The sequence below is a fragment of the Heloderma suspectum genome, chromosome 4, assembly GCF_057233095.1.
Source record: "Heloderma suspectum isolate Gila_16-S chromosome 4, 16-S_ref, whole genome shotgun sequence".
Lineage (NCBI taxonomy): Eukaryota > Metazoa > Chordata > Lepidosauria > Squamata > Helodermatidae > Heloderma > Heloderma suspectum.
This window is the reverse complement of record NC_139461.1, coordinates 162,653,750-162,675,600: the sequence shown is the minus strand read 5'-3', so window position 1 is coordinate 162,675,600 and position 21,851 is coordinate 162,653,750. Positions and strand designations below refer to the sequence as shown.

The 21,851-nt window shown below is 50.6% G+C and overlaps 1 protein-coding gene across 1 annotated transcript; it reads right to left on the bottom strand.

Annotated features, from left to right (window-relative positions):
* Positions 1-1,569: 1,569 nt before the first annotated feature.
* PHGDH (phosphoglycerate dehydrogenase) lies at positions 1,570-19,946 on the bottom strand. The gene is made up of 12 exons (XM_084850966.1): positions 19,691-19,946; positions 12,743-12,900; positions 8,967-9,032; positions 8,021-8,075; positions 7,801-7,899; positions 7,475-7,607; positions 6,593-6,741; positions 5,942-6,094; positions 5,085-5,217; positions 3,394-3,521; positions 2,759-2,981; positions 1,570-1,872 (listed from the first exon to the last, which is right to left on the bottom strand). Exons 1-12 carry the CDS (start codon positions 19,823-19,825, stop codon positions 1,718-1,720), a joined length of 1,587 nt encoding a protein of 528 aa, XP_084707092.1. The 5' UTR covers positions 19,826-19,946; the 3' UTR covers positions 1,570-1,717.
* Positions 19,947-21,851: the final 1,905 nt, after the last annotated feature.

Sequence of the window (21,851 nt, the reverse complement as noted above, 5' to 3'; positions counted from 1 at the left end):
CTAGAGCCCCTCACAGAGGAGGAATATGGGCAACAGGCCCAAGGAGGAGAAGGACTTGCCACCGAAGCCCTCTTGGCTTAGGTAGTAAGTCCCACTGCAGCTTATCACAGCACACGGTTTTAAAGATGGCAACAAGGCCCATGCAGGGCATGCCCTCTGGCGAGCATCCTGGCCTGAAGGAAGGAAGGCCAGGTGTAGTGGCCCCTCTGCTTCCTCCAAGGGTCTTGAAGAGCTCTCTGCACCCCCAAATGGCAGTGAAGGAGCCCACTTGTGCCAGCCTAACTGGGAAGGTTGACCCCTGGCCCTGCCAGGGAGCACATAGCTTTTTCTTGCGCTCCTACCAGCCCTGCCTCAGTCCTTGACTGAAACAGCAAGCACAGCCTCAGGCCCGCCCCTTTAGAGCAGGAATAGGTTGCTGGGCTTGCCCTGCACTGCTGTTTTCAGCTCGGGAAAGAGCAGCCAGGTGTGAAAACAACCACACACCTGTAGCAAGCCTGGAGGGGGGGGGCGTTGGTTTGTATGGGGCAAGAAAGAGGAGGGGAAAACATGCCTCCACAGTGGTTGCCAGGAAATGGGGCAATTCACTATATACTCATAAAAAATGGATTGAGAAAGACCATCACACCCATACAGGGAGTATTCCTGACAGGTGCTAGTCGATGTTTGCCTGGAAGCCTCCACAGAAGGAGATGCCACAACCCCCTCAGGAAGCTTGTGCCTCTGCTGTGCTGCTCTTACATGGTGGAAGATAGGATGGAAAGTGCTTTGATGCAGTGACCGTTTGCATGAGCAGTGTTTACCATGCTTCCAGGTAGCACTGCTGACTCGGGTCATTTCTCAGCCACCCACCCTTCAGGAGTTACTGGCTTTATTTACTTCATTTCCTAAGACTGTGAACAGATAGATATACACAATTAGAGCAGCCAAGCCCCAGTCAAGCTGCATTCACACCCTTTTGCTCAGATGTACATTCTTTGCTGGAAGCATTGCTAGTGTTTGGCTTCAGGAAGTGACAAAGTTCTGAAGCGGTAAATCTCTTCTGGGCACGTGGGTGGCGGCTCTCAGGACTCTATACAAAAATACATTCCCTGCCCATCAAAAGCAAGAAACTCCTGAAGAAGGATGAACTAGAAGTCTTGGCATGCTAGTTTTCCAAGTGCAGGAGCCCTTTAGGGTAGGGATAACTCGGCTGCTGACTCAGAAGACATCACTGTAAAGAGGCACTGGAGATCTGGGTTCAATCCCTCACTGAGCACAAAGCGGGCCAGGTGGGCTGGGGCAAATTGCCACCTCTCAGACTAGCTTCTCAAAGGACTGTTTTGAAAAGAAAACATTATCGGGGTGCTCTGCTTCTAGAGAATAAGGGTGGGAACTGCCCAGGGGATGAGGAGAGCAGCACGTTGCATCGTCAGACGCTGTACTCTCTACATTGATGGGAGTTGGGTTTGGTGCACTTACTGGAAGTAGCGTGGCAATGCAGCAGCTCACAGCAACACAGCGGTGCTGGGATCTCATGATGTCTCATAGGTCGCTTGCCACAGCATCCCCTTCTCATGTTCCACACGGAATAAATTATTTCCATTGTTTATTCCCCACCCCACCCCAAAGCAGGACCACTGTGGATGCACTGGACAACTTTTGCAAATTCATTTTTATTGGCATGTGTAACATTTGGATTAGTGAAACTTGCAGGCCCTGCCAGGTTCTCCACCACAACTTAAAGAGTAACTTGAACAACCTCTGTCACAAGTTGCTTCAGTTCCTGCAGGTTTTGTAGAACTGAAGATATGCTCATGATATTCCACTCCAGCCCAGTCACGATGCTAGAATGGTGGTATGACAACAGCTCTACTTTGGCCTTCCCCAAGAGCCCTGCAAACAGAACAACACTCAGTCCACGTATCCTTAACAAATACCAGGTCTGGCAGTCTTCCTGAAGGAGTCCACCCAGGTTTCAACCAAATGAGCAGCCCAAACCTCACCCCAGTAAACAGGGACCCTTTCCTCATTTGCCCATCACCGCTGCTCTCTACATCCCCCTTCCCCAGGAGCTCTTGCTTGCACCTATTCCACCTCCCTGGAGGATCATGTTGTGAATTGGACCCAGGCCTAAAAGCATGTTCGTAACAGTCATCCTCAGGAGTTTTCACCTCCTGTTTATCCCACCTTGGAGCCCTTTCCCCAACCTTCACCCAGACCCTTCCTCATTTATTTCCCAAGCCCGTCATGTGTGCCCAAGGAACGGTATAACCATGAATCATTCCCATACATGCTTTCTGTCCTCAGGCCACAGGCTTGGGGAACTTGGTGCCAGGTACTGCAGGAGTGTAACAGTGCTGGGACAGTAGTGCCAGCAAGAGAGGTAGCAGCAGAGCTGCTGCTATTAGAACACCCCCACCCCCCAGCAGGAGGAACCAAGTCCCAGTAGCACATTCCCTCCAAAATCCACTTCTGGCACAGAGAGAAGGCACTGGTGAGAAGGAGACCAGTGGAGGCTGGGGGATCTGAGGTCACTGAACCCACTCTGGTTCCTCCTCTCCAAAGCACTAAATGGGTTCTGCAACTGGGAGAGCACCTGTAGAGTTCTGACGTAAACCCAGAGCGGATTCGCCGCCCCCCTGACATTGGAGCCGCCAGCATCCCCTGGGGGAGAGAACTACCTTCCTCAGCCCCAGTTCAGAGACCAGGGCGTTTCCAGTGCCAACTGCCAGACTCCGTAGTGCTGAAACTGGGGAGGGGGGAGAATGCCTCTCCTTACCAATGACTGTTGGTAACAGGCTGGTGTTGGAGGCCTCGGATCTGTACAACAGCAGAGTGCCAGTGAGCGGGACGAGCTGCGGGAAGGCTGCTCCACCAAGCGCCTGCAGAACCGGAATGCTGCCCTGCACCGAGCCAACCAGTGTGTGGGGGGCATCTTGTGCAGAAAGCTGCAGCAGCCCCTCTTCACTGCCCAGTACCTTCTCACTGTGGGTCGTGGTGATCTGTGGGAAAACAGTGACATCAGTGTGCCGCCTTCCACTGCAGAAGAGATCTGTGTCCAAGCTTCCCCTTCCAGAACCAGCTGGGCAAACAGCAGGCAGTTGAGCTCCTACTGCAGAGACAAGGGCCAGGAAGGCCTTGGGTTCTTACAGACTTCTCTGAGGGCAAAGGTGACAACTGCAGGACCGGCAGAAACTCACTATGTGCAGCTACACATCCATGCTGGGAAAGCTGTACCAGCAGGATGGCTGCCTGTTGTGCAGCTGAAGAGATGTAAGGTTATGTCAAGAAAAAGGGGGCAGCCTCTGCTGAGCAGACACAGGAAAGAGCCCTTGTGCTGGGTGATCTTGCAGCTGTCTTAATGCCCCCAAAGGAACTGGCCTTTAGAGCTGGGGACGGCGGGGAGCCTCGTACCTTCAGCCCAGCTTCCTGTGCCAGAAGCAGCCCGTTGACAAGGTTCACCTCCTTCTGGGTCGTTTCTGTAAGGAGCCCCATCGCCACTGCAGGAGCCAGGTAACTGCCAGCCTTCTGCAAGGTCGAGCCTAGGGAGCATTACAGGCATGGTAAGAGAGCCAGTGTGGTGTAGTGGCAAGAGTGTTGGACTAGGAGCTGGGAGATCTGGGTTCTAGTCCCCACTCGGCCATGGAAGCTCACTGGGTGACTTTGGGCCAGTCACACATTCTCAGTCCAACCCACCTCACAGGGTTGTTGTTGTGAGGATAAAATGGAGAAGAGGAGGATAATGTAAGCTGCCTTGGGTTCCTTGCAAGAGGAAAAAAGGCGGGGTATAAATGCAATCAATCAATCAATCAATGGTCAAAATCACCCCAGTGCCCCAGAAAGTTCGCTTTTCTGACTCTGCAGCCAGAAGACTCGAGCAACACCCACGAACAGGCTGGGAACTCTGGCCAAAGACTGTGCCAGGAACAGCCACTCCAGACAGGGGAACATTTCCCATTGCTCTGTGGCAGGGGCCATGAAACCAACACCTGGACAGCCTCCTTCCAGCTCCGCTCCTCTGGGGGAGCACGCTGTGGTGGCAACAGTCTGCGCGGGTGACTTGCTCTTCTTTTTACAGGCCCCATGGCTGCACCTTTAACAGCTATCTGTCAAACATATATTTAACAGCTGCAGCTTTCTTGCCACAGAAATAAGTTATGGGGAAAGCTTCACTTGCTTAATTGTCAGGCTGATGTTAAAGGGGAAGAAGCAGAAGCCTGTAAAAAGCTAACAACTCTAACAGTAGCAGCAAGTGCAACATGGATTGCTTCAGGGTGGCTGTACTTCTTTTCAGAAGCAACCTTTCATCAACCGAGCCGCTTCTTTTCTCTTCGGCCTTAGGCGGTGCTAGCGGGGATTGAGTATGACCAACCAGAGGCTGTTTATTTAGCACCAAGAGCAGATGAAGTCCTCTGTAAAACCTCAGAGCGGTCAGGATCAGGCGTCCTGGACAAAGGCCTTGCCATCTCAACTGAGGGTGGGCAAGTGCTGACCCACTGGGTTAATTCGCAATAGACAAGACAGGAAAAGATGGAGCCTCAGTGAGGATACAGGGCAGCAGGTTTTGCAAGAAAGGGATGTTGCAGGAAGAGGGTGTGCTTTTCCAAGGAGAGAATACAGCTTGGGTAGGAGGCACAAAGAACAGAGTGGAAAAGAAATGAAGTGTGTGTGGGCATTTACAGATAGACTGGAGGGCATTTGGTAGAGAAAGAAGGTAAATAAGCAGAGCTCTGTGTGTCGAGAAAGTAAACAAGCAGAGCTGTGTGTGTCAAGAAGGTAAATAAGCAGAGCTCTGTGTGTTCTGTGATTCTGCACAAGCACAGAATGGATCCTAGATCCAGAATCCATCTCCCTGCAGAACTTTTTCATATATTTTGAAAAACAAGTTTGAAAGTAGATGGGCAAAGGGTAGCAAGATCTCAGAAGAGAATGTACATGCGCTGCAAAATTCTGCTTTGCTTCACACAGAATATAGAACGTTTTTTAAAGCATAGGTGCATACAACCCTACAGTAAGGGGAGATGAGAGAGCAAAAGCAAAGGGTGAAGAGACATAAAAAGCCAATATCTGAAGCCCAAGTACTACTCCTGGATCTCTCATCTCACCATAGGTGACAAACTGCACGCCTCCATTCACTTGGTGGGTCAGTGCATACAGCAGAGTCCCAAGCGCTCTAGCCAATGCAATCCATGGCTTGGTATGAGCGGCATATGCACTGCTGAGGGCTTGCCCATTTACCTGGGGGAAGGAAGGACAGGAGCATGAGACTGCTTGCAGGACATCTGGCCCATAACAAAGTGAAATCCTTTGCTCCAGCTATACAGCTCAGAGTGACTGGGCCCCAAGCCCCAAAGACGCTCTTCTAAGGATGGGATTTCCCCATGACAAGCTCCAGCCTACTGCCTGCTTGCAAATCTGCCTTGCTCCCACCCTGAGGCCCGCCTTGGAGCAGAAGGTTGACCATTAGAGCTGATCTTCCTCTCTCCTACTTTGAAATCTGTGCAGTTTGGCCAGTTCCAGTGTTATGGTCATCTGCACAAACAGTGTGCAAGTCACTAAACAGTGATATTGGCAGTTAAACTGTGCAAAAGCTGGGCTTGTAAGATCAAAGTATGACACTTTTCGGCCTAGCACAACTTCTTCGCAAGCAAAGTTAGCACTTTCGAATTCAGCCAAGTTTCTTTGTAAGCCAGCTCATTTGTGTTGCAAGGTGCTTTGCTTTCTCTAACAAACTCAGCTCTTAATAAGCTGTACAAAAATCAACATGGAAGACCTCAGCTATTTTGCAAATTAAAATAAACATAGCTAAATTAGAGCTTCTACATAGCTCAAATTTTAGAAACAGAACAATCTTCAGACTGAAGGCTAACCTTATTTTTGCTAATAATATGCTATATGTAAATCAAAATTGATATCCATTAAGCAAAAGATTGACAAAAGCAACTTAAAGAGAAATACTCACAGCACCAACCAGTGCCCTACCCTGGGCCAAGTCCACTAGTTGCATGGCAATCTCTCTGCCACAGCGGCTCTGAGCTTCTCTGGTGCTGGCACCCAGGTGGGGACAGCTGATTACATTGGGGTGGTTCACCAAGGCCTTGTCCTTGGGTGGCTCCTAGAGAAGGCAGAACAGCAAGCCAGTTACCAAGCCCTGCATCATCTCCACAAGTCTATAAATGCATCATTTCATGGTCCAGACTATCATTCCCTCACCCGCAGGCTAACCTGGGCTAGAAACAGCCTCCCTGCTAGCTGCTGCAGAGACTGGAACACACTGAGTGGCCTTTACCTCCATGTCGAGGAAGCCAGTGGATGCTGGAGTCCCAGGGTGAGGCCTGGCCTGGAGCACTCTCCCTGCCGTTCACACACGGCTCAAGCAGTTCTTCAGTTACTACGGATCATGAAAGCTGACCTGTGTGAAGGGGGTGGGCTAGGCAGTCGTGTCTTATGGCGGGGTCTGAAGTAGGTGCTTCTTTCCCAAATTAAAGAGAATTCTAACTTGGAGAGCAAGCTAGGCTCACATATAGCCTCAGGCACCAGTGGGAATCCCCATTCCTGTCCTCACCTTCACCCTGAGCAATTCCAAGGGGAAACGAAGTGTCCAAAGCCCTACCTCCGTGAAGACATCCAGGGCTGCTCCTCCGCACTGGCCAGACTGGAGGGCCCGGAGAAGGGCCCCCTCATCCACGATGCCCCCTCGGGCACAGTTGACCACCTGAACCCCATGCCGGCACCGGGCAAAAGTGCTGTCGTTCAGGAGCCCTGGAAAGGAAGTGGCAGCGAGAACAGAGAGCTCAGAGCCCCACTCCAAATCCAGCCCGCTCGGATCAAGGGTGGTTTTCTGGTTGCAGGTCTGCAATTATGCCACCCCACAGAGAGGCACTGGATGCCAGGCTGAACACCTATGATTTCTATTTCTAAGAAAGCTCAGCTCTAACCATTAGGACTGCAAAGGCCAACTTGCATATGTGAAGCTGAGGCCTGGTCCAATCTCCGAGGTGAGAATGGAGCGGTGGAAGGCCCCAACACTTTCCTCCTTCGTGAAAGTAGCAGGAACAGAATTATGCCGAAGAAGCCATTCTAGAAGCCTTTCCTGATTTTCCATTATTTCCACAGTTTGCATAATGCAGCTTCTCCTGGTACAGGATTCTAACACAGGGCAGACCCAGCTCCTAGTCCAGCACCCCACCTCTGCCATTCCTGTGACTGGCTGACCCTCCCCCCTGCACAGCCAGCCTTTCCTGAGTGTATGGGGCTTCCTCACACCTGTGACCTGCTCCCTCCACTCCCACTGGCAGGATGTCTGCTCACTCAGTTTCCTCCCCACCCCAAGCCCCTCAGCCACAGTTGCAGTTTTGCTCTGCAGACACAGCTCTGATGCTGGATCAGTTGTGGGACCATGTGCCCCTTCCACTTTCCAGTGGGGCAGAGCGGGGACACAGACACAGCCCAGCGCCCTGCAAGGATCCCTCTGAACAGGCAAGTGGCTGCTTACCAGTAGTGGAAGGCAGGAGTGGGGTGTGGACTGTGATGAAATCACACAGCGGCCAGATCTGTTCCAGGGGCATCTGCTCGACGCCAAAGGCAGTAGACTCCTCGGGAGGGGTGATGGGGTCATAGCCTATGGTCTAATGACATTTGGGGCGGGGCGGGAGTTCTTTAAAATGGCTGAGATTTCCCCCCTCTGCCCCACCTCCTCACCTAATACAAAGAGGAGGAGCGCAGGGCACCCACAGGCCTTTTGAGAAGAGGGGGTCCAGCGGGACAATCAGACATGCTTCCTCAAGGGACCAAGGATGGTCACCTTACAGGCATTCTTACCTTCATGCCAAAGGACTGCATGCGGATGGCCACCTCTCGTCCAATCCTGCCTAGGCCTAGAATGCCCAAGGTCTTCCCCTGGAGCTCCATCCCCATGAACTAGGGCAGAAAGTGCACCCGTACATGAGAAAAGCCCTGCTGAGCCACTGGCTCCCCTCTCCCCACCCCCAGCAGCCCTGCAGAACAGCCTGCAGAGACGGTGGCAGCACCAGCCACTTACCTTCTTGCGGTCCCATTTCCCCTCCTTCATCGAAGCTGCTGCCTGCGGGATTTGCCTGAAAGGACAGTCCCCATAGCAGGTTCCAAGTCACAACAGAGGCATGATCTGCCTCACTCCCTCTCTGTGCCAGGCTGGCTCTAAGGAGCTGGGATTAATGTCTGTCTGTCTGTCTATCTATCTCCTCCCAGGACTTTCTATCTGCCATAAGATGGTTTTGGCTCTGGGAAGATACACGGACGTGGTCTGAAGTGATCTGCCTGCAGGAGAAGAGGGGCTGCCTGGGACACCTAAATCTCCAGACAATGCTGTAGCTAGCCTTCTTGGCCAGATGACAGAAACCCTGGACCAGGAGTTTTTTTCCTTTGGAGAGATCTAGAAAGTTGTGTCCATACAGACAGGATCTTTGTGACAAATCAGGGCTGGATCAAGCAAAGGGGAGTTGGCAGCAGAACTAGACACTGCATGCAAGTGTGTGTTACAAAACCTGAATAGCCACATCTTGTAGGGCAAAGAAACCTCAGCAGGGGAAGATTTGGAGTAAAGAAGTGGCAGGGAAATGGGCTGCTTAACCCTTCCCCCCACCTGTTTTCCCCTGGGACCCTTGCCCCCCAAGGGTTCCAGCCATGTGTTCTGAGGACACTTTTTCTGCAGGGGCAAAGTGTGGCTTGAAAGGGTGGATTTCAGCATGCAATTAGCAGGAGGAAAGGGTGGCGCATCCCCTCTGATCTAACTCCTTCCTTCCCAAAGCTGCTTTTCTACAACAAGTAGTGGCTGCCTGGCACCTCTATATGTATTTGTGTGTAATGCATAGTTCCACATGTAGCTGGAGAAGCTGCAGCTTATTCCCAGGCTCTCTGAGACAGAGGCAAACTGCAGTTGCAGATCCATGTCATGCAGTGTGTGCTGTTGGGATGCCCCATTATTTCCCAGGCATCATGTCACTTACCGGGCCAGACTCATGATCATACCACATGTCAGCTCTGCTGCACTGAGACTGTTGCCAGTGGGTGTGCTGAGGAGCAAAGCAGAGAGAAATAAAGTTAGACTTGGCACCTGGCAGAATCAGCATTAATGGCTGAAAATTCCATGCCAAAAGCCTTCCATGCCCTGTGGTCTGGAAGACCTACCCCCAAGTTATAGTTATTCACTGGTTAGGGAAAGTACTCACAATATATTCCAAGGAATTTTTCTTTTATATACATCTATGCTCCTGGGTGAAATCCTAGCACTACAAATGGATACTAGAGCGGAGTGTGTTGGGTGCAAAGGATGCTCTCAAGGGATTTTCAGAGGAGGGCCCCCAGCTTGAGATTCTACTGCCCTGAGAGATCAATTATGTGACAAGAGATCTGCTTAAGGAACATCCTTCAGGGAGGACTCCTGAGCCCCCAGTTCTTTACGCCAGTGCATAATCAGAAGTATGGAATGCATCCGCAGAAAAAGCAGTCTCCTTTCCTTCCAAGTCATGGATGCACACACTGCAGGAACATTCAGCTAGCAATGCACCTGGTCCCCCAAATAAATATCATGCATAATTATATGGTTTGCTCTTCTAAAGCAAAGGACTCTCCCACCCACCCCTTTTTTTCCTTTGAACCACAGCAACCTGTTTCCCTCACCTCTGATAGAGGAGTTCTCTACAATTTGCACTGTCCAATCCACCACTTATTGGCTGTGTTTGGATGCAATGCTAAACTATGGTTTAGGGCAACAGAAATTAGTTTGGGAGAGCCTTGGGCTTTAGCATTCCCCTTCCCCTCCTCTCCAGTGCAGGTCTGAGGAGGAGATTGGTATCTTTCACTTCCGTTTTCAACTAACCACAGTTAGTTCTTTATATCTGCATCGAGATATATGCTGTGTATATATGTGGTTAGTGTTAACTATGATTTAGAGAAACAATCCAGGATCATAAACTGGTTTGAAATTGGCTTTCCCCCACAAACCATAGTTAGCACTAACCACAGTTTGTTTGGGTTCGGACATGAGTAACTGCACTTAGCAGAAAATGGAAACAAATGCTTCCAATTACCTCCTTGCTCCCATGCCCAGGTTGAGAGGGGAGCATGCAAGTCCCAAGGACTGTGCACATAATGCTAAGCCACAGTTTAGTGTGACGTGCCAACCAGGGCAACTTCTAGATGGTAACAAGGCCAGTGAGCACACTCTCCCTCTCCCACCCCCGCTACCTATGTGTAATTATGCTCTCATACTATTTGCTCAAGTCCAGCTGTCAAAATTCTTCCTCAACTCATAAACAAGAGTGTTTTCTTCAGACTCCAGAATGTGAATTGATTAATTAAATAGATGAAGCGATTTTAAAAACTGTTTTGATCAAAAGAGATCAAGTTCCTCCAGTAGTCGGGAAGCATTTTTTTAAATGACTGTTTTTAATACAAATACTTAACAAATGCTGCTTCTATACAAGGGGCTTTTAGCACAGCTGAGACACTGCTTTTTCATAATCAACTGGAAAGTGGCATTTTAGCTGCAATGTAGTTCCACACACCCCTTAATATAGCACTGTATTGTCATTAAAATCCCATCATGCTCATCTCCATGGAAAAAGCAAATAATGCCAGCTGTTAAAGTAAAAGGGAAAGGGGCCACTTGTTAATAAATAAAATTATACTGGAGAAAGACCGGGGAGAGTGGCAGCAAGTGCACGCAATTCCATTCCTGGACAGCCACAACTTTAAAAAATGGCAAGTATACTTTGCAGCAGAAGGGCTTTGGGATCCAGAAATGAGCAGAAGGCAGAAGCACAGCAGTTGATCTCAGAAGAAGCTTTATTTTACTTATTTATTTATTACATTTATATCCCACCGTTTTTCCCCTTGCAAAGAACCACAGCAACTTACATGGTCCTCCTCCTATCCATTTTATCCCAACAACAACGTTGTGAGGAAGGTTAAGCTGACAGTCAGTGCCTGGTCTAGTGAGCTTCATGGCCGAGTGGAGACTAGAATCCAGTTCTCCCAAGTCCCAATCTAACACTCTAACCACTACACCACACTGGCTAAGGTTGTCCTGAAAGAAAAAGATCAGGGGGAAGGGTCCCCCTCTTCTCTAGTGCCAGGAGAGAGTCTCCTTCCCTCACACAGGGTCTGGCTCTGGCAAAGGGGAGGGGGATTTCTTTGCCTCCAACTGCAAGTACCTTCTGGCAAGCTGAGGTGGGTGGTGGTTTAACAGTTGCCCTTGTCAGTATCTAGAAGCAGGAGAGAGATGAAATAAATGCATTTCCCTCCCCCTGCTCCTGAAGTCATTGTGGGTATAGTGGTGAGAATAGGTTTTTATGTAACTGAGCTTGGTGCCTTTTGAGGTACTGCAAAAAGCGATGTGGAGGTGGGTTTGTGGAGAACAGAGGCAGGGATATGAAATGATCCTCCACCCCATAAAGCGATAGGGGAAGGAGAGGGGAGGAAGGGGTTCCAGTGCACAGTGTCACGTGCAAGGAGAGAGGGGGAGCAGCTCTACAACCTGGCCAGAGGAAATCCCTGCAGTCATGCAGAGACCTGGGAGCTCCTCCTTAGGGGCCTGCTCCTGGCTTTTGCAACCAATTTTTAAAGATCATAATTGTGCAAGAGAGAAAATGTGCTCTTAACAACAACAAAAGAAAAAACAAGGAGAATAGCTCACTCAGCAAGTGGCCGCTACTTGCCCGAAGAGTGTTCTGGAAGCCCATGGGGCGAAGATCAAGACACAGCTCCAAGGAAGACCACCTGTGCTGCAGGGAGAGCCCCCTGATGCAATCCCTGGCATCTCCAAAGAGAATGAGGTGGCAGGGATGGAAATGGCCTTTCTCTCTGCCCAAGATGCTGAATAACTGCTGCCAGTCAGAAGAGACTAGAACTGGACGAGAGCAACCTGGTCTAAGGCGACTCCCTAAGAGCCTACCATAGATATTTACTTGGGGCCATAAAAGAGTAATTTCTTATTACTGCACTTTCCCTTCCTTCAAAAGCAAGCACCCTGGGCTGTAAATGCAGCAGAGCAACAGGCACGATGAGAATCCGTAGCCCTTTGCCAGCCCACACGTGTGAGGCTGGTGCTGCAATTCCATACAAAGCTGGAAAATCGGGGGTGGGGGGGAGGCTTGGGGCATTCGCGAATTCTGCTTGCTGCCCTTGCAACAGGCAGTGCAAGGGTGGCAAGAGGGGTCTCTCAGCTTCAAGCTGGGGCGGGAACAGTTTCTGCAGTTGTGCTGTGCTCCGAAGCACAACTCAGCTCAGCTACAGGGAAGAAGATGCCCACCCAAAGAGGCTGGCAGCGACGTCCCCTGAATTCTCCATAATGACGGAGCAAGCAAATGGGGGCATTTCCATAGAAAAGGGCTAGTGTGGGAGCAACCAAAGCCAACAAAAGGCAGGTGTCACCTTAGAAGAGTCACTCCTTCTCTCACAAACAGGAGGGAAAGCTTTTATTGATTAATTGGCTGAAACTCACACTCTTAGCAACTAGGATTAATTTCACTGTTTCGAAAAAGTATGCCTGGGGCTCTGTCTGCATGCAGCTTGTCTCAAGGAGCCTGCTGAGTCAAAGCCCAGCCTGGAAGGGCGGTGCAGGGGGGGCTGTGTGGGGGGCACCCTCAGGTGCCTCCAGCTATCAGCCCTTGCCCCACCCCCGCTTCAGCACATGGCATGGGCAACAGTGGGTTGTCGGTCCCGCAGCCTCCCCCGACTGCCGCCACCCACACACCCCACTGGAGGCAGCACGGCCCCTTACTTCATGACCAGAACCCCTCTCCTTGTAGCAGCCTCGACATCCACGTTGTCCACACCAGTGCCAGCTCTTCCAATAACCCGCAGCCTCTCAGCAGCAGCAGCATTGATGACATCTGCAGTCACTTTGGTTGCTGAGCGGACAATGAGCCCATCGCAATCCTAAGGAGATCAGAATTGACATGAGCAAGGCGCTGCCCAGACACCTGGAAGCCAGGCAGAGGCTGCAGCTTTAAAAAGGTGTTAGACAAATTCCTGGAGGAGAAGGCTATCAGTGGCTACTAGTCTTGATGGCTGTGTGCTGCCTCCAGAACCAGGGGCAGTGAGCCCATGCACACCAGCTGCTGGGGAGCATGAGCGGGAGGGCACTGTTGTGCTCGTGTCCTGCTCGTGGGTTCCCGGTCAACAGCTGGCTGGCCTCTGTGTGAACAGGATGCTGGACTAGATGGACCCTTGGTCTGACCCAGCAGGGCTCTTCTGATGTTCTCATGTGAACCTTGCTGCCATTCTTAAAAGGTCAGACATTTATAATATAACTACATGATTTAAAAGTATCAATTTCAATTTATACGTGTGTGCGTGTGTGTGTGTGTGTGAGAGAGAGAGAGAGAGAGAGAGAAAATACAGCATTCTAGAAAAATAAATTATGTAAAAACTTCAACAAATTTTTTTTTCTTTTTTATGATTTTGTTTTGTTCTGTTGAAATTCACAATAAGAAAAAAAAAAGTCAGATGTTTGTCCACCGCTCCTGCCTCCAGCCCGTAAGGGCAGCAGGGAAAATTATGAGGGAGGCTTAAGGAACTGAGATATTTGGCTGCCAAGGCAATCAAAGTTTTGCACCAACAAAAGCGAAATCCCACAACCTGAATGATGCACGAAAATTCAGAAATGAGACACCACTGCTGCTGTGGCATAATTATGCAAATTATGGTCTTTTGTATCATTTCCTCTGGTGTTGCTACTGATGGTAAGTGTAAGGAGCTATGTAGGGCAGTGAAGCCCCACTTCCCCCAACCACCAGAGTTCAGGTGCCCCCAAGGGATTTTAACAGGTATTGCCAATGCCCTCTCAAGAAAGAGTCATAGGTAACTATGTTGGTCCATTAGAAACAATACAAAAGCTACAGTTAGGGCAATACATTTACTAATAAAGTGTGGGAAAAAAATGTCACAACGTGGTGAGCAAATTTTCAAATTCTCCTTCAGGCTTCAGTATTAGGAGGATAGAAGAAAAAGCTGGGGATTGTAGGAAAGGCCCCAAGTCTGCAGTTTATAAGAGCCTTCTGGAGGTATAATGTTGACTTAGGGCGCAATCCTATGCACTCCGCCCTGGGTACTCGTACGCCTCTGAACTTGGAGGCTTGCATGTATCCACCGCAGAGCTCTGCATTTTAGCTGGATGGGCATTTTCACCCACTTAGCGGAGGCTTCAGGGAGGGAAGGAGGCTGGGGATGGCTGGGCATAGCTCAGATCATTGTATTCCCAGTCTCCTCCCCTCCCCTCGCAGCCCACCAACACACCTCCTTTAACCCCTCTACAAGCTCATGTTTGCAAGCCTGTAGAAGCAGCCTGCGCGGTTCTCTCTGTGCTGGCTGCGAGGGAGTAGGGGAGGGGGTGGGGAGCTTGGTTTCCTGGCTCCAAGGTCAGAGCAGTGTCTCTGGCCTCGGATCTAGGAATCCAAAATACCCTATGTCCCCCAGAGGCTGCCCAGGGGACATAGGAATGCTCCCTCCATTAGACTAGACTGGGCTAGGTACCAGACAGATTTCAAGTTTCACCAAGGGCTCCTGGGACTATCAGCAATTACTGGGGTCTATCTCCAGCACTAAGCAGAACACATGGGTCCTTTGACAGGCAAAGAGCAGAAATGACTACAAACATGGTAGCCCTAATATTAGTAAAGCTGTAAAAGAGTTTTCAGAAATGCACTAGGTAAAGAGTCAACAGAAGCTAAATGTGATAGTACGGCTTAGTGCAGGGGTAGGCCACTTGTGGCCCCCCAGATGTTTTGGCCTACAACTCCCAACATCCCTCACCATTGCCTGTGCTGGGTAGGGCTGACGGGAGTTGTAGGCCAAAACATCTGAAGGGCCACAAGTTGCCCACCCCTGGCCTAGAGGGTGGAGGATATGAAATCCCCAAGAAGCTAAGCCCAGTCCTTAGGCAGTAGTTCCAGGATCCCTTTCTTGGTCAGCTAAATTCAGTAGAACTGCAAAATAACATCCTGCCACCTACAAAATGGGAATTAGCTTTTGGGGGCTACATGCCGAACTAGTAATCCCAGCACTTGGCCTCAGCCAAGCTAAAGCAGAAATATTAAAGACACCACCAAACTATGCCACTGAGAAATCCCAGCAGGAAATTCCAAGTGTCTCTGGAATGACTGTGCCGCACTCTGCCCGATATCTTTCCAGGCACCTCTACCACTGCAGAAACATGGCAGCCAGCCTCTCCGCCAGGGCCAGCTGCTGAGAACACTCTATTCTATGGTCTACACTGGGGTGGGCAACACGTGGCCCTCCAGATGTTGTTGGGACTGCGACTCCCATCCTTCTGCACCACTGGCAATGCTGGCTAAGGCTGGTGGGAGCTGCAGTCCAACAGTGCTGCCCATCCTGGTCTGCGCTGTCTGCCTATAATCTTCCAGGCTCAATTCAAGGTGCTGGTTTTGACCCAGAGAAGCACCAACATTTTTAGACCCCAAAAAACTGCCTCCTCCCCATGGTTCCTTGGCAAACTCTCCATGAGCCACTTCCAGACGCCAGGGAGGCAACCCAACACGCCATGAATAGCTGCCCACACCACAATTGTGCAACTCTTTCTGCTTGAGAATCAAAATCCTGGGATACCCGTTCTTGGGCATTTTCAGCGGGCTTGGCCTTCACTGGTGTTGAGGATAAGTATGTTGTGCGTGCGTGCGTGTGCAGGCGTGTATTCCCAAGTTCTGAAGAATGTATGAGGGGACGGGGATGCTGGTCCCGCTCTCAACGTCCCCATGCGTGCAGGCACTGCCGCTTCATTCTCCGACCTTGCCTAGTTTTATCCGAGTCTCTGATCGTGCAGAACATTCAGCTGAATGCGAGTAAATCCCACTTCAGACCTCACCACCCCACGTAGGTCTGCGGGGCTGGTGTCCCATCCCTGTCCCTGCTCCCACTTTGAGCCGACACGCATTCTTCAGAACACATAAACAGGGGAGGCGGAGGCGGTATATGTGCACTCACACACATCCAAAATCACTGCTGGTTAGCCTCGGCCATGCGAGCTTGAGTGGGCTCATCTTTTAAATAAATACACTTACAATACAGGAGCTTGTCATCTCACCAAGCAGCTGCAGATACAAGGCTGAGGGAGATGACTTCAGCCAACATGCCCTATGGGGCAGAGAGAGGAATGCTGACACATCAGCAGGAAGGTTAAGGCAATTAACTACTGTTAGCGTTACCAGTTCAGAGGTGTGCTCTACAATCAGACATGTGGAGGCAAATTTCTCTCCTGTTCCATGACCTCTAAGGCTGCCAAGCAAATTATCTCACTCCCTGCCCCTCTTCCAAACAAGTAGAGTTGGACGAACAGGGATAGGCAGCATTTCTTTAGCACAGTCCAACACTTACCAGCAAAGCAACAAGCATAGAGAAAAATTGACACCCACCCACATGTAAATGAAGACTGCATTCTGCAAGCATGAACATATATTTATGGCTGCTAATGGGACTCCCACAACCATAAACGCCATCTCATGCATGGCTTTCCTTGCTTTGTGCTGGAGTACTGTCCTATATTAAGGGGCAAACTTCATATGCTGAGCTTAAAAGTATAAAAATGTCCCATTTAAAAACTCCTGGTAATCTGGGTGTCCTGAGTTATGTTTCTGTTGGCCTAGCAAGTGTGGGATTAGGTCAACCATTCTGGGGTAAACACTAAGGATGTGCAGTGGATTCGGATGAATTCCAAAGTCGGGCAGCTTTGATCCAGTTCTGCTGGGTCCCAAGGCAAAGCAGGTTTCTCTCTGAAGCCAAAGTAACCAAAGCCACTCCAGAACAAGGTTTTGTTACTGGCTCGTGTTGGGGATACAATACACAGCCATCAATGTTATGTCTCCAAATAGCATCTTTTGGTTCCATTTCTCAAAATGTTGCAGGGGGAGGGGGGAGTGCACTGAGAAATGGACAGGTCCACCTTCTAATCCTAGGAAATGTTTTACCCAGGCTCCAATTACTGTGCTTTGGGGGAGGGCAAGGATGATGCTCTGAGATTACCATTCTTCTGACACTAACAGGCTTCACCAAGAAACAAGCCTTAAATTGGCTCTCAAGCATCATAACTTCCTAGCCCAGGAGTGGGGAACCTCTTTCATTCTGAGGCCTGAAGTCAATTTCACAGAAGGTCTCGGGGGGGGGGGCACGGACACATTCCAGTCGTGGGCAGGACTGAAGGCAAAAGGGGTACAAAATTATCAGCCTATTGTAGCTTAGAGAGCTTCTTGCCAGTCACTGAGCCTCAGCGGAGGCATCTCAGCCTTTTGGAATGGGGGGAAACTGCAGAAACGCTGGGAAACCCCCAACTGATCAGTGGTTGGGGGGAAAGGCTGGGGCTGGGGGAAGGGGGTGTGGCCATCTAGGGAAGCCCAGAGGGTCCCTGGGAGGACTAGATGTGGCTCTCAGTTCCCCGCCCCTGAACCTGTCCTTCTGAAACTTTGTAGATGTCTTGCCTGGGGACACCTCTATGACATGGGCCATTTTCATACACATTGACTAAAAACCACAGGTGAAGGCAGTGGGGAGGGAATCAATTCCCCACCTAAACAAATTGAACAACTCCCTTTCCACATGAACTGCTGCACCTATCCTTCTGAAATTTTGCAGGTTTATTACTTAGGGACACCTCTAGTCTGCCTGTAATTTTCAGAACAAAGATCCACAAGGAACATAGGGCGATAAGCACGTCTTCTTTTGAAGACCCTCAAAATGTCAATGCTGCTCTTACACAAAACCCCCTGTGGCTATGGTTCTGAAATTTGGCTTACAATCCCCTTAGAAGGAGCAACTGCCCTTGAAATGTTCATCCAGTTCTACCAAGAAATAGAAAGGTTTTTGGTAGTTCCCTTAATATATATATACACATAGCACAAAAAAACCGACCTATTTTTCTGACATAAGATAGATAGATCCCTCCTAAGGGATAGTATGCCTGCAACTATCATCAAATTCTGACCAAGAGAAAAAAATTATAGCCATTTTTTAATTTCCCATGATAGTCAATGGGAAGCACAAAGGTTTTCCAAACCTTGACTTGGGTTTTGTACTTGATCAATGTGGTCTGACACCGAATCGGTTTGAGCAGGTACAGGCCATTTTCTGAAGAACCAAATTGGGGTCAAAAGTTGAAGTGGGAGTTGGAGCACAGCTCTAGTGAACACCATGCTCCTGCCTCCCATTTTGAGGAAATAATCAAATTCCCTAGTAATCAAATTGATTTGGATTGTGGGTGTACCAATTTTCAGTTTCTTTGCTACTGTGGAAGTAGCTTAACCATTTAGGGTTACACTTGATGTCTCTTGTTTTAGAGGGAAAACGTAAAAGAAAAAAAAAGTGTCTAATTTTCATTTGTTTTAGGACCCCAGTCAATATGAATCAAATTTCACAACAATGTGGATCCAAATGTCACAACAAAACCTTATTTTCTAAACCCGCAGTGCAAGTCCTGAGTACCTTCACACATAATAACACATTCAGCTTCCATTCAGCAACCTTTGATTGCTCTGCGCTGAAATGCCTCTATGACGAGGTAAATGTCATGTCTTACATTTTCAATGTTGATTGTAAAAATCCCCCCTTCTAAGGCTTTCCTAGTCCCAGTCTGGGCACTGTGTGTACCAATTGTAACCATTAATTGTAACCAATTAATGTTTGTACATTCACCAACCACTTTTAACCATTTTGAATCTCCCGATTTAAGGGAAAGGTGTACAAACTTCCCATTTCCAGTATACCAAATATACTGTTGGTCACTGAAAAGTTCCCTAACAATTACAATAGTAGGTGCTTAAGGACAGACAGAGGGTTCCTAGCGCTAACAGTCGAAAGGCACTGTGCAGCCTTTCCATCTTTTCCTCCTTAGGAGATTTTTCTGGTAAGATAAAAGACAGAAGAAGAGGTGAGAAAACACAGAAGGGCTACAAGTTGAAGACAAGGTTGTCCTCTGGAGGCCCCATAACATTCCGTGATTGAGGCCGCGTGACTGCGTAATAAAAAGCTTATCGGGAAGCTGCCTGAGGGAGGGGGAGAAGATGAGTACGGCCAGTTCCAAACAAACGGGGCTGGTCACACTCCAGCATGAGTATGCAGCCAAAGGGGTGGAGTTATGCAGACTCGGTTGCCACTACAGCACACTGTTAGCTGAGGGACAAACGTTACCTGCAAGAAACCTGGGTCAGCTGGGACAGGCTTATCCGCCCACCTAATCGTGGTCCGCAAACACATCTTTACTTTCTGGGGGAAAGCACAGGGTTGGACGCAGGGCTCCGCCAGCGGAGCAAGCTCTACCGGAAGAAGCCCAGGGAGCAAACTGACGCAACGTTCTTCCGCACCTTGGCCACCACGACCAGGCGCAGCCTCTGAGCCTGTGCGAAGTACCCTCACCTCACCATTAGGCCAAACGCAAGGAGGGCTGCGGGGAAGGGTTTCCGTATGCAGCCCCAAGCGGAGGCCGCGCTCAACCCTGACGGGCCGCTGTCAACCAAGAACAGCCTCCGGCGCCCCGAGTCCGAGCGGCGCAAGGGGCCGCTCATCCCTCCGCGCCGGCGCCGCGCTTCTGCCGGCGCGGGGGAAAAAGGCGCGCGCTGTCGACGGTCCGGCCGGGGCGCGGCAGCGCTCGTCCGCTCCGCCCCGTGCGAGGGCGGCGGGGCCCGGCGACCCCGGCCGCCTCGGCCAGTGGGTCTTGCGCTCTCACCCGGAGCTCGGCCACCAGCTGCTCCTTGCTGAGGCTGGCCTTCTCCAGCACGCGGATGCCGCCCGCCCGCAGGATCTCCGCGCAGCACGGGTCCAGGCTGTCGCTGATCAGCACTTTGCTCAGCGTCGGAGCCATCCTCGCCGGGCCTCGCGCTGCCCTTGCGCTGCTTCGCGGAGCTCCCGCAGGGGCAGGAAGGGAGCGCCGCCCGGCCGGCGTGGGGTAAAAGGGACGCGGCCGCCCTCCGCGGGATTGGCGCAGAGCGGCGAGGGCCCACCTCTTCCCCCGCCCCCGCCGCCCCCCGCGGCCGCCCCGCGTGGTCGCCCGAGGCGGGCGGGCTGGGTGCCTGCTCCGCGCGGGCGCAGCCGGACTCCGCTTCCCCGGCGGGCGGGGGGCGGGGAAGGCGTCTTGGGCCGCGGGGGTCGCCGGGGCTGCCGCGGCGGGGCTGCACGCGGCGGCGCTCCTCGCCACACGGAGGCAATTTGGCCCGCGTCCGCCGGGGCCTCTGGCTGCTACCACGTCAGCAAAAGCAGCGGCTGCTTCTTGCTGGCCGGCGGCCACCAAGGAGCGCTCCCATTAAGCCGCCCCGACGTGTGCCTGTCAGACTCAAACAGGCCCCCGCGCTGCCGGGGAAAATCCACCCAGTGTCGCTGAACCCTGAGAAGTGTCTCTGCTGGAATGCTTTGCTGTTCCACGGAGAGTCTTTCTGCCTCTTGAGGTGCTGCGAAACACGCCGGCCCCCCGCCTTTTCCCCATGATATGTGCTACACGTTTAGGGGCTCTGCCTTAAGACGCAGAGTCTCACCTTCTAGCAAGGGCTGACCTGCAAGTGTAGGAAGCAGCGCGCGCGCGCACAGGCCTTTATGGGAAGCGTCCTTGAGAAATGGTGAGTCACTGGGTAAAACGAGGATCCATGAAATCAAAAAGGCGTCCTCATGATTTCATATGATTTTACCAGAGCAAATCCTCTGTAAAGGATTCCTGTTTTGTGTTTTGGCTCTGCCTACGAGTGGCCAATCTGGGATTTTTCTGGGTCAGTCCGTGGGGGTCTCCCCTTTAAAAATCATATGAAATCACAGTCCCTTTTTGATTTCATGGGTCTTGTTTTATTTTTTTCCAGTCAAAAGATGAACCCTGATCACTTGCAAGCAGAGCAAACCCATCAGGAGCGAGTGGCAGCTGACTTTGCAGAAATCAGTTTATTGACTGTAAAGTTTGAAACCAGCTATGGATGTAATCCTAAAATCTAGGTATAACAGCTGAACCTCCCTAAAGGCTCTCTTACGCCTGTATAATGTTTGGAAACATTCCACTCAAATCAAGTGTGCAGCCCACCTCTGCACCTGGGCTGAGAGAGAGTCCAGAATTTCTGGTGTGTTCTGCCCAAAGCCATATTACAATCTTGAGTTTGGTGGATTCTGTTTCTAGTTGCTTTCTTTACCCCAAGTGCCTTTGTGATCCAGGAAAGGCCTCACACATTGTGGCAGAAGCTGGTACCTGTGTCTGCACCGTCTTCTGCTCTGCAAAATGTGAGGGCTACGTCATGTCTTCTTTTGGCTCCATGTACGCTGCAGCCAGTGCTAACCAGGGGCTGGGGGAGGGGAGGAAGTTTATCCCGGGCTCCTCTTTGCTGCTGCCACTGCAGAGCATCATTTTCAAACAGCTTGCACACACAGTGGTCATCTTTTGAAACCTTTTTAATTTATTTTTTATTTCTTAATCTCCCATCTGGCTGGTCACCCAGCTACTCTGGGCGATGTACAACAAGAACAATTTAAAACTATAAAATACTACATTAAAAACATCACATTTCTAAAAATACCCTAACCCACCCCAAATGCCTGCCTGAACAACCATGTTTTCAGTGCGTGGCGGAAACTCATTAAAGAGGGGGCATGGTGGAGTTCCCTGGGGAGGGAGTTCCACAGAGTGAGGGCCACCACAGAGAAGGCCCTCTCCCTCGTCCTCACCAGCCTAGCTGTCCTGGATGATGGGACAGAGAGAAGGCCATCCGAGGCTGATCTTGTTGAGCAGCCTGTCTGGTGTTGCTGGAGATGCTCCTTGAGGTAGGCTGGGCCAGAACCATATAGGGTTTTAAAGGTCAAAAACAACATCTTGAATTTGGCCCGGAAAACAACTAGTAACCAGTGCAACTCCTTCAGCA

Bases quoted from the DNA above. Each gene is read 5' to 3' on its own strand.
- PHGDH (XM_084850966.1), bottom strand. From the start codon at position 19,825: ATGGCTCCGACGCTGAGCAAAGTGCTGATCAGCGACAGCCTGGACCCG. The intron at 12,901-19,690 runs GTGAGAGCGCAA...TGATCTCCTTAG, and splicing joins AGCTGGTGGCCGAGCTCCGG to GATTGCGATGGGCTCATTGT. The intron at 6,742-7,474 runs GTAAGCAGCCAC...CTTCCTTTCCAG, and splicing joins ACTCCTGCCTTCCACTACTG to GGCTCCTGAACGACAGCACT.